At 35.2% G+C, this 12,873-nt stretch overlaps 1 protein-coding gene across 1 annotated transcript; it reads right to left on the bottom strand.

Moving 5' to 3' along the window:
• Positions 1–5,452: 5,452 nt before the first annotated feature.
• On the bottom strand, positions 5,453–7,785 carry LOC144344778 (uncharacterized). Its single transcript, XM_078006575.2, has 6 exons — positions 7,722–7,785; positions 7,289–7,304; positions 6,744–7,031; positions 6,119–6,485; positions 5,834–5,913; positions 5,453–5,633 (listed from the first exon to the last, which is right to left on the bottom strand). Exons 1-6 carry the CDS (start codon positions 7,782–7,784, stop codon positions 5,611–5,613), a joined length of 837 nt encoding a protein of 278 aa, XP_077862701.2. The 5' UTR covers position 7,785; the 3' UTR covers positions 5,453–5,610.
• Between the last annotated feature and the right edge of the window lie 5,088 nt (positions 7,786–12,873).

Genomic DNA, 12,873 nt, shown 5'->3' on the forward strand with positions numbered 1-12,873 from the left:
TACAATCAGGAGTTTTATTTCAATTTAAACAACTATAGTATAAATTTGGTGATTGAAAGTGTGTGTTATGCAATTTACAACAAAAACGCCGAATTAAACGAAACCGCCATTATTATCATATCATTAGGGGTTTTCTCATAAAACAGGTTCCACGCAATATGTAATATTATTATTTTAAGTTTCGAATCCAATTTCGACTTTATTTCAGTTCATAGACAGTTTTATTATGTTGGGGTAAATGCTTTTCAAGGAGTATTCTAAATTATCACATGAACGAGCCAAGTTATTTCTCCTTGAACAGAAACTACGGCTGTATACGTAGCCTGGTCGTTCTATGTCATACCCGTCAAAACAGACGAAAATCACAGATGAATAAAACAGAATGCTTTTTTTTATACGGCAATATATATCAAGTTTGTAATACTATGTCACCATACGAAACGTACAGTATTTATTTACCATACGAAATGTACAGCATTTATTTACTCAGACTGGTTGGAAAAATGCACGTAACGCCAATGAAAACAAAATAAAAAATCATTGTAGAAATCGACAACTTGGCTTGTTCATGAGATAATAATAATAGACGTGTATTCTAATCAGCTGAGGAAAATGCTAGTGCTGTAAAAGAAGAATTACTGCTTGTCGTCGACTCGTAGTGACACGGTTCTACGTCAATCGTACTATTAGATTATTTCTTCTCTAAAACATGAATACTTTAGTTAGTAATTACAAGAACACGTTCAGCTACAACAATAGTGTGTAATCGATCAATTTTCACCAGAATTCACTTTGATTCACTTGAATTTCCGAAACGAAATATAAGTGAATAATATACGGTTATTATGAGTCTAATCCTCCAATTATGTTGAACTTTGTCAGACTGTGGCGATTTAATTCTGCAAATGAGTCAGTGACCAGTAACGCAGCTGTTCAAATTAAAATAAATATTTATAGTCATATTAGATATTTCAAAGATTGATTGGGTGACTGACAAGTCATGTTACAGACAATTGAACGATTTCTTTCATAAACGTGAATTAGCTATAGCTGTATTTCAACAATGTGATGTATATGCTATGCATAAATTAAATTGCCAGAATATTGTTTATTTTTAACGTGGTGAAATTTAGTAGGAATCTAGATACATACTCCTAAACAGATGTACAGATTTAGTATAGAATAAGTGCAATTACAACAATAGAGAGGTTTAGCCAGCACGTATTCACGTCAGGAGTTGCAGTTGGCGATTAAAACATCCGAAAAGAAAAGTATGATAAATTATCAAAATGTTACCAAAATTATGAAACCTTACATATGCTAAATTAGACCATCAGTATAAAATGAACACAATTTAGTCATATCTGTTGAATTCTACAATTTATCATCACTCTACATTTGAACATTATCTTTAACCTAATGTTGGTAAAGGTGAAATTTGTGAAGGTGACTGTCATTACGTGGTAAATTACGTCATTATGGATGATGTCATGTTTCATAATTACACAGCTACGTAGTCTGTTATTTCATCGTTATCTGAAACTGACGAATATATTGTCACAGTTGCTATATTGACAATTTTCACAAGCTTTTGTGGCAGCTACATTTCATTGTACCGCATTCTGTTGAACACTTACATCGGATTATCTCGAGCAGTGTAACTTGCGCAGAAATTGTGTCAAGTATGTCGCCATATACGTTCCAGTCCCACTCATTGGGATCCATGCTGTTGTCATGCCATATTCACTGCATAACTTGTGAATAAGTCTATCGAGATAGATGATTTGTGGCTTCCTCTCATGTTTGCATAATGACACTAGCGACACTATGGACACTACCTTGAGTCCCCTTAAACAAGCATAGCATTGCCTTGTGGCCAGTGGTTTCAATAGTACTTTGATTCGTCTATAGCGATCTTTGAACATGCAGACAAGACAGAATTGCCCTTGGTCAATTGTTAGTGGACATACTTTTGTTGAGCTTATAGATGTAGAGTCACTCAAAACCTTAATACACATTTGATTTCCCTTTGATTTTGTCAGAACGAAAATAACGATACTTGCAGTCCTTTGCTTCATGATACAGTAATACTAGTAACAAACATGTGTTTTTCCAATATAGGTTGTTGAATTGTTTGATAACATTAATTGTAATGGCTCATCGATGATAATTTTGCCTTTCTGTTGTATGCGGTTTGCAATCAGGTAGATGGCAGTTCTGTTCATATCATTTGAGAGAAAATCATCACTTGTCCAACAAATTTGGTTGGAAATCTGATATCTGATATATTGACTTTATTTGTAACTTTTTCTGCGCTGATGTGTATTGTCCTTATCCCATCCGTCACATATAGATTAAATGAGAAGGATGCATATGTATCAGCAATTGATCTGTACGGGGTTCCTTCTTTCCGTCACATTTATTTAACTGTATCTTTTACAATGAAAGGATTTTGAACATTTATATTTATATCCGTGATAATATTTCTTAAAGTTGTCTATCCAGAGAAATGTTTTTCAAGCCTGTTTGCAAGTTTTACTAACTTAGCCTGTCTGTTCCTTTTCATTTGTGAATCAGTTGCCTCCTTTTGTTGTTCACTTGATATATACACCGTATTATTGAAGTTCTTCAAGGCAAAGTTGTAGTTCGAGGATATGGGAGGAGACATTATCAACAGCTCTTCAGTCATGCCAATTCCTCTAGTTATTTAAAACCAACTTTACTCTTCAAGGACCACATTAGAGTTCGCTCAATGGCCAATCAGAGCCAAGACCAACTCACTACTGATTAGTGCAACTAATGAAATCTATGCAAACATTTCATGTACATTGCAGGACATTATGCATCTAAAGTACTTCTCAGGAGATAAATATATGCAGATTTAAGTAAATTAGCATTCCCAGCAGCAGCAAATATAGGTAAACACTCAGATATAGCATGGACGATACATTTGCCAGAACTCTGTGTGATCAGTTTTGATGATTTATCGGGCAACTTCCAACATTCGTTGATAGCTGGGCCACACTTTGCTTGTTTTTGAACTATTGGATAATTCAAATTTTAGCGCTTCAATAAAATCTGATTTTAATAATGTGTCCAATTCAATTAGAGTATATAGTCTTTCAATTTCTTGCCTGGTCCATATTCATTGACATTGATGCATCCTGTATATCTTATTTCTAAGGATTCCAGCTAAATCAAGTGCATTGTCCGAAGACATGCATGATATATAACGGGCTTATACGAGTTACTAGACTGATCTCAGCAGCATCTTTTAAAATATCTATATTAACCGAAGAATTTATTACGAGACAGCTACACAATCATTTTAATCACAGAGCCACGGGTTTAGATGCAATTGCGACTACTTTTTCTGAAGTTTCGGAAAATGTAATCCCTTCCTCTTTAACTACTTTGTTCAATCACAGCATTTACCTCAGGTTTTTATCCGGACATGTGAAAGCTACCAATTTACAAATCATGGGATAGATCGAATGTTAAAATTCATTCGAAAATCGTTTTCTTGCCAGGCTGCTCTGATTGAAGCCATATATTCAGGCAAATGTGTGATGTGTGTTTTTCTCGATCTTTTCTTTTCTCGAGGTGTTTAATTATTTGATCATTGACTATGTCATCTTATTACAAAAGCTTGAATGTTATCCATGCTCTAATGAATCAATCACACGGGTCTCATCGTATTTGAAAGAAAGATCATAGCGGGTAAATATCAAGAGTACACTTTCTTTCCCCAGGAGTTCAATTTATTTATGAATGATCTTAATCTGACTCCTGTCACCAGTTGGATATGTATGCGGATGATACGATTATTTCCATGTTTGGAAAATCTATCAATATTTCAATGTTATTTAATACTGATTTGATGCATGCGAGTATATGGTAAGAATACTGTAAAACTAGTACTGATATGCTTTTTCCATGGGTTAACAAAATAAACCCAATTTCATGTGAAGTCTCTTTTGCAATTACAGAATTATCTAATGTTACCAGAGAAAAAATCCTTGACAAGTACTAGAACAATATGATTTTTTTTAAGTAATTGGAATTACAGATTGTTTCAAGTAGTTTCTGATATCAAGTGCATTTTTGTTTCAAAGTCGTATGTACTGACTTCACTTTCTAATTCACCAAAACTTAATAACTTCACAGTGGGAGTATGTTGAATTATAATAGTTATCTTATTGTCACAGACTGCAGTTTTACGGAATTTTATGAGCATGTACCTCTAACTCTATGTATCTATGAAACAATACATAACGCGCAGTATGTATGAGAGGTGCATGTTGGGGATATTCAACTGTATAGACAAGACAAGAGCTTGTCTCAAATACAGGTCTCATAACAGACATCTCTGGTAGAGTGTTCATCTTGGGGAGCGTTTGGCGATGATATATATCACCACAACCGACACTGTACAAGAAAAGTAACAACAGTATGATATATACAGTTCATTGTAGTAATTATAGATAACCGTAGGAATAGTTTTAAAATGAAAAACCATTGTTGCTGTACTCCATAGTAGTTGTACTACTATAGGGTGGGGTATATATTGTATTTGTTTTGGGGAAATGTGTATTTGTGTTAATTTGGCAGTGAATTTGGTGATGCACATCCATTGTGTCAGTGAAGTGCTAGTTAGAATCAAGGTGCCGGATATTCACCCAATAGTGTAAATCAGAGTAGTCTTCTCTGCTTTCCAAACACGCGGTATTAGGCTTAGGGGAAAGCTTACATGTGTACTTGGAATTATCAGCTAAGACAAAAGACATTAGAAATGATAGCAGTGACTTCAATGACACCCGGAACAAAAATGACGCCTGGCTCGGACCCATGGCTGTAGACTGACGTGGTGTACGTAATAACTCTCAGCACAATAACGCTAAGATAAACAACTGAAAACTGAGAACAACCGATAATATGATTGCTCATAAGGATCAATAAAAATCCGCCCTAAATAGGTAATTTTCCGTTCAACTGCGTGATCTCGCTTATTGCGTGTTCGAAACGAACCGAGCGTCTGCAGCAAAAATCGAAAAATTTAATTTTGAACCAGTTTCTTTTTTCCGTACCTCAAAGTCGAAAGGCCGATTTTTGACAGGGAAATGTTACATTTAGATTTCTTTACTTCATCGAAATTCACCATCATCAAATTTATACAGCACATTATTAAGCGTGGAAATACCCCCCAGTATCCATTGTCGAATCTGGCGCCAGGTTTGACGCGATTTCTACGACGCTATGGCCTTTGTTTATCCTGGTTTGACGTTCGATTTCAAGTATAACGCTGGATCTCGCAGAGAGCGAGGAATGGTCTATAAGGTAAAATTGCGGAACATGAATATCTTCTCTCTCAAGCACACAAATAAACGAAAAGGTAATACAAATATGCAAATACACACATGTACACAAATAAATATTCACAGGGCGTCATACGTCATTTGATGAATGATGACTTTAATTATGATGTAATGTGGCGCTAATTTACATATCAATGATATTTTAAATAATTACTTATTGCCGTCTATATTTGTTACTTTTTATAAACCATATGGTGTTTTTTTTATAAACCATATGGTGGTGTGACGTCGTCTTCTATGGACTTGCGCAGTATCCAGCTGGAGATAAAATGTAAATTTTATAATCAGATAGACGAAATGGGGAGACACGATCTACTATAATATCACATCATATTGTTCTGAGCAACAATAAAAAACTTTCAAAATTGTTTCCGTCTTGCCTGTTAAATAGGGAAAAAAACAGTTGAATCTGAGTGTCTATTTTGATCTGATAGTTAATCATGTTATGATAAACTTACGAACTTCACAAATGAAAGCCTTTTTATCTGTACAGCACACATCATCCATTTTGAAGGTAGGGTCATTTTTTGGTCTTTTCCTATGTATAAAAATATAATGCATGAAGCAATAAACGAACCAATACTCATAAGTTACGCGTTGCGTTTTGCCCTAATAAAGTGACTTGGTACGATTACAGAGTACGCCACATACGTCACGAAGTGATTAGCTGAATAACACTTTATGGAAAATGTTTGAATAAAACACAGATTGCAAGCAGAATATTGAAATTAGAATCAACGTACCACAGTTGACAACAATCCTGGTCCCCATCTTTTGCATCGCAATTACCGGTATATTTGTTGTTTGGATAGGAATACCAGGCACTGTCAGGCACATTAACCTTCTCTCCATTCAACCATACGAATATGCCTTCATTTTCCTCGTCGTGACACCCAATCCAGTAGCCTTTCCCTTTTGGGTCGGACAATCCCGGAACATTCTTTATGAAATTTCTCACCGAGTTTCGTACACTGTTAGATTCTAAATTAGCTAAACCGGCAACAAAGCCTCTTGGAGCGAAGAGGTCCTTGCATTGTGTATCTGCGTCGTGCCACGTCAGGGAGCCTTGCCAAACCATTTTATATAAATTGTCACCAACACATAGTTCGTCTAGTATAAATGAAAATAAAATCACGACTGTTACAAATTCACGTAATACAAATTAAAATTGCAATTATTTATCTAGGGGTTAATATTTTGAATACAATCGGTTCTAAGTCACGTCATACTATCGTACCTCATACTATGAATCTATTGAATCAGTTTATCATAAAACAATCCACAATACATGGAATTAAGCAAGTCATTAATTTAACTGGTATCCCATGCTACTACAAACTATTAATGCAAAATGTGTACCCTGCTTACTATTTTCCAATGGCAACGGGCAACACAATCGAATCTTGTAGTTCATACAAGGGGACACATTGTCTTCATGAAAGCATATCAAGCCATCGGGTAAATCACAGTGTACGGTCTGTCCAGTTTCGTACGATAGTGTAAACGGTTCAAGCACTGTACGACACTCAATACTGCTAGGGGTTTCGCAGAAATCATAGAAACTACGAAGATCAGGAAGGTATTCAAATTCACCAATTGCAGGGTCAACAAGGCCACCATTTTCGTCATCCATCCACTGTGTCCAATTCCTACACTCTTCATTTTGAAAGGAATATTAAATTAAAGATATATGTTAAAACTTTTTCTCAAAGCGGAAGGATAAGAGCGAAACAAAATTGTTAGTTTAAAGTAAATCAATTTCATAAACAAGTTATTACCACAGATGATATTTTTTGACTAGATACAACAGGAAATGTCACATCAAATAATTTCACATTTATTATATATCAAGTTCTAAAGCACACTCATTGTGTACTATACAATCATACAAATATACAAAAAACGATTCTTACCACTTTGCGTATCACCCTAATGAAAGTAAAATAACATACATGAATTTAATTAGAAATAACATACATATATTTAAAAATAAATCATATAGTGATATTAGTGATATTTTTCAAGTCCAAGAACGCAAAACAAATGACTGACAGCAATTGGCAGAACAATCCACAATAACAAAACAAAAACAAGTGTATGTACACTATACACTAAATCAAATAAAACTTGAAATTGATATGGACTCCATAGTAATTATAAAGTGATGTTGGACGTTTCGAAGAGTGAGCACAACCTGCGCCACTTGTGACACCCACTGCATATCTTTTTGTGCCATAATCAAAATAACATAAAATACATTTTCTGTATAGTGTATGTGTGATTGAATAATGTAAATACCAATTACAGTTTAATAAATTATGGTCTGACAAATTAACATTTACTTACGCTAAATGCCCATGACACGACTAAAAACAAATGTACGAACCACCTGAACTGTTTCCCATCCATACTGTCGGTAAACTATCAAAATTATAGCCTGTGCTGTATTTATATTTCTTCATCTATATCCAGTTCTGCCAGGCGATGTTAATACTTAGCCAAATGCAAATATTAACTACAAATTACCCATTTTGTTTACATCAAAGGAAGTCATTATGGCCATGTGTTATAATACGGATTCTTTTGCCAGCATACTTTGTACTTATTACTGATACAAGTACTTAAATAAAAATACAATATGTAACTTCATTTCACTTCAAATACCTCATTTCCCCCAGTACAATTTGCCAATTGGAAAAAGGTGTTATGCAACATATAACAACACAGCTCATTAAACACAACCGCTATCTTTATTACATCATTATGCTTTTTCGGATAAAAAGAATCCCACGCAATACGTAACATTGTTATTTTAAGTTTCGAATCCAATTTCGATTTTATTTCATTTTTGTTATCATGCTCGAATAAATGTGCTCGAAGAAGATTACCAATTATTTACGTTCTTTATTTTTTAAAGCAGGCGCAGAATTTAATTTTAATTAGTAACTATATTACCAGTGAACATTTATCCACGCAAAAGTGTATAGTTTACTCTAGACATAAAGGGTATCTTATGAGAGATGCTACAATATCAGATTCATTAAACTTATTTTTGAAGTCATCATTTTATTTCCGGATTCAAGGATGGATTTGTAGTATTACTAGTACTTTTAAAGTCGCTGTCATTTCGCGTTCCGCGACGTATCGCCACACAGCTTTTATATGCGGCTTTATATCATACACGCGTTCTCGCAGACTACTGAAACAGGAATATTAAAATGATATGTGTGTAAAACCACCAATATCTTGAGATCTTGGCGGATTTTGCGATATTCAGCCATGATGTAAAACGGTTAATCAGTGATTTTAATTACATAATATAGAGAAACAGGAATGAGTTGCACAGCTTTTATATACTGATCTGTCATGATTATAAAGAATAGTTTAAAGTTTAAATATCCTATCCTATTACAGTACATGTACTGTACTTTACTGTACTACATACAACACTTCACTGCACTGTACTGGTAATTACGTACTATATGTATTATACCTTACTAGTCTTCTCAGATCCAATATCTTGAGTGCTGATGAGTTCTTCTTTCAGAATGCGTTATAGTTAGGATCAGATAAATTGAATGTTGTAAGGCAATAAGCAAAATTCATTTTAAGAAAACTGTAAAAATAGAAATGTTGTCCCAGACAACACCACTCACGTAAAAGCTGTATTATATGGTCTACAAGTTGTTTAGAGAGCACGCCAATTTTCGTCAAAGGTCTTAAAAGTCTATTGTATTTGACAAATATCGAAACGTTGTTTTAAAAGCGTGAAAAGTTAACAGTAAAATGCCATATAAAAACGTATCTACTGCATTAGTAGACGACATTAGCACAGAGTGAGAACAAGACAAATGTGCTTTGATGGCAAGAAAATATACTGAAGTGACTGAAAGTTAGTCTGTGAAAGCGTATAATGTGACTCAGACGGTTTCCAAGCGCCATTAAAAAGGAGGATAAACGTTGAGAAGATATGATGTGACGGAAAAGTACGATGCGATATATGTGCGTTGACGTAGGTAGTTATGTGGAGAGAGAAAACTAATACTTTAAACCAAGTGACGGAAGTAGTGGAAGAAAAGTAACCTGTGACGGAAAGCAGAAACATCCCCCAGAAAGTTTGTTATGTTGTGATTAAAAGCGAAGGGTGAAGTGATAGAAAGTTAAAATGATGTTAAAGCTGAAATCATTTCGTTCATATTATGTTATCGTGACATGTGGCCATAGAATACCTATATATACGGTCAGTTGGGTCTGTGATGTTATCAATGTCTTGCTCAACGTTGACAAGCCCATAATTATCTTTATTCCTAATTTTTAAACATTAAATGGCATATCAAACAAACTTAGATTTTAGCATATTTCGGTATAAACTCAGGTTGATGTAGCATTGAACGTATACATGCGCGTTATTTTCTGTATGCTTTTTTGTACATGTAGTGACATGTAGTACACACTACAAATGTGCAAATGATCAAAATTCGATAAATTACGTGTTGGCTGGAAACACGACGACACGAATACGAATTGAAATACTGTGCATCATATCGTAGAATTGCCTTAAAGCAAAGTGGAGATACTTATGTAATACAACTCCTCCCATTAGAAGGCAATGCGGAAACTGTTATGCAAGTATATGTTGATGAGTTTTGTTTTACCTGAAATAAAATGGAAGGAATTGTATAGTTGTTGAAAGAATTATGTGTCCGATGTTGTTATTATAAGTGATTATATTTCAGAAGAGGTTTTTAAAAATTCTCTTCACCCGGGCCGTTTTCAGAGTCATTCTCTGATTCCTTGCGTGAAAAACACTTTTTTATATTCAATTTAAACTTTCAAGAAAAAGTATATGCAACACAGGTTGCTTTGGCTAGCAAAACAGCTTTTATTTTACAGCGATGCTAAGTTCCAAGGTCACACAGTTGTATGAGTGTGAAGGAGCACAATATTTCTAAATCCAAATCGGATGCATTTCAGGTGCGGTAAGACAATTTATAAATCTATTCCGAGTGTCTATTCTCTGTGTGTTCATAACATTTCTATGTTCGTTCTGGTTCTGTCGCGGGTGTTTAAAGGGCGGCAGTCTGGATATGTTCGATATGGGACGTATACAACGCGTGTAAAATACATTGCTTATTTACATGAAATTCGAACACGCGCTGCGTGACAACCACCGCGCTTTAAAGTGTAACTGAATTGGGCCAATTGACTTTTTGTGTGCAACATTTATTTATGAACAACATTATGAAAAAAAATCAAGTGAAAAGGGTATATAAATCGGGTAAACAGTCAATGATATTCCAAAACCGGGCCACGCCCCCCTCTCCCATCACCTTCGAGTTTTTTCGGCATTACGAGTGTTGCCGAACTGGCGCCACCAACGGGACCATAAAGCAGGATATTGCTAGCAGACAAGATTGTTTTCCATTTTCCATACGCAAGCGTTTAGTAAACCAGCATACAGTACAGTTCTCGCGAAAGCTTTGGCTTTTGTGGCTTTTGTTTGATAGAGGTCAATGACTATGGTAAAACTTTTTTAGGCAAAATTAAAATAGCACCTAATAACTTCCGCAAAATCACCCTTCCGCAATTTCTTGGTCCCATTTTTTAAACCCAAACTGCCGTATAACTGACTAGGGCGAATTTACGGCAAAATCCGATAGTTCTATTTTAAAACATAGTTTGATACAGAGACTTCAAATTCACTCTCGTTTGTTGCATGTGTTCAGTACTTTATATATTGGAGACGTATGGAATTGTTTAGTAATTTGATCCAAAATGGCCGTGTCGACACAGCAGAGCTGTTCATATTACTGATTGTCCGTCGTTGTCAACTTAACAAACTTTAAGGAGTCAAAGATTGCACATCATGCTTGTACCAAAATTGTGTGAAAATGTATATTTATTCATCATTATTTTAATTTTCAGGAATATTACACACTAAACCTCATCGCCATATCTATCTAATGTGGCTAAACCAAATCTGTTAAATTATACATTTCAGGAACTGCATCTATTGCAGCGCTGCAATGTGGAAGGAACACTATTGCCATTGAGAAGAACGACACTATGCATGACCACATGGTGGCAAAGATTATGTCGGTGTTTAAAGAGGAAATGGAAGATAATCGCACCACTGACCCGGAATGAACCATTGATTCAAAATAGGCATGGTCATGTTGTATTAGTTCCGCTGTCGACTTTGTCAAGCGGAGCTTATTATGAGTGATTGTCGGGCATCTGTGTCAATGTTTCACTTTTTTGACTGTTTTAATTGAAAAAACAAACTTCATATGCATAAATCTAAATCTATTCATATTACCGACATGTTATTTATGACACTTGTTTGCTCAAAACAGAGGTTCATCAAAATAGTCTACTTAATCCATGACAGTGTCTCATAGTGTCGCGTTCGTGTTTGATGCAGCTGGTGATTTTTTAGCTTCACTGTCGACTTTGTCGAGCAGAGCTTATCATATGAGTGATTGTCCGTCGGCATCTGATACTTGATACTTGGTGTATATGTACTCTTAGATTTGTTCATTCTCTAATTTGGGTGAATATTTTAGTAAAAAGTGATATTTTTGAATTCTTGTTTTCTTTTGAACAGCAAGTTTGATTGGTTTGATACTATACATATTATTCATTTTCTAATGATATCTTCTGTTCTTTAATTGCAATGTGCATTGCTAACAGCGGAGCTATCTCTGCTGACATGCTACTTGTAATTTTATTTGTTAGTTTGATGGCTTTTCCCTTGCTACGAATTGTAATCTGTTACAATAAACTATTTTGCTATTTTAATATACAGTCTTGCAATTATTTACTTGTTTTATGTGGCCTTTAGTTGAGCTTCATACCAGAGAAATGAAAAACATTCCTTATCATATACCTTGTATTGCTAGACCTTGTAACGCTAAAGGAAGTGGGCTCTCACATCTAGACAATATTTTCCTGTGTCGTGCCTGGCCCAGCATGCCCAGCTTTCATCATTCAAAACAAAACTTGTCATTCTAAATTACGTTGTGTGTTTGAAGGTCATGTCGTGGTAAAATTGTAAATGCACATAAAAGTTATATAGTGTAAAACCTTTATAGACTAGATACTGCTTTTGCTGCTCTGTTACGTGCCCTCGCAAGCTTGGGCGCTTCTGCCACACAACCATGGGCCACAAAAGCTGCATTCAGTCCATAAAGAATGATAATAGTCTCACGCCCCCATACCTGGAGTGTTTTGTTAAAAACCATGTCTAATGCCAGTGGGTTTTTGACCAAAAACTTTTCATTCTTCAATGGCTCTATAGCAGAGAGTTTTCGAGTGAAAAACATTTCATTCTCTACTGGCCCTATAGCAGAGGGGTTTCGATCGAAAACCATTTCTTTCTCTCATGGCCCTGTAGCAGAGGGGTTTCGATCGAAAACCATTTCGTTCTCTACTAGCCCTATAGCAGAGGGTTTTCGGTCGAAAAACATTTCATTCTCTCATGGCCCTATAGCAAAAG

Source organism: Saccoglossus kowalevskii, chromosome 8 (genome assembly GCF_978046115.1).
Source record: "Saccoglossus kowalevskii chromosome 8, keSacKowa6.1, whole genome shotgun sequence".
In the NCBI taxonomy this organism is placed as follows: domain Eukaryota; kingdom Metazoa; phylum Hemichordata; class Enteropneusta; family Harrimaniidae; genus Saccoglossus; species Saccoglossus kowalevskii.

Bases quoted from the DNA above. Each gene is read 5' to 3' on its own strand.
- LOC144344778 (XM_078006575.2), bottom strand. From the start codon at position 7,784: ATGGATGGGAAACAGTTCAGGTGGTTCGTACATTTGTTTTTAGTCGTG. The intron at 5,914-6,118 runs GTACGTTGATTC...TTTTATACATAG, and splicing joins CAGGATTGTTGTCAACTGTG to GAAAAGACCAAAAAATGACC. The intron at 5,634-5,833 runs GTAAGTTTATCA...TTTTATCTCCAG, and splicing joins GGCTTTCATTTGTGAAGTTC to CTGGATACTGCGCAAGTCCA.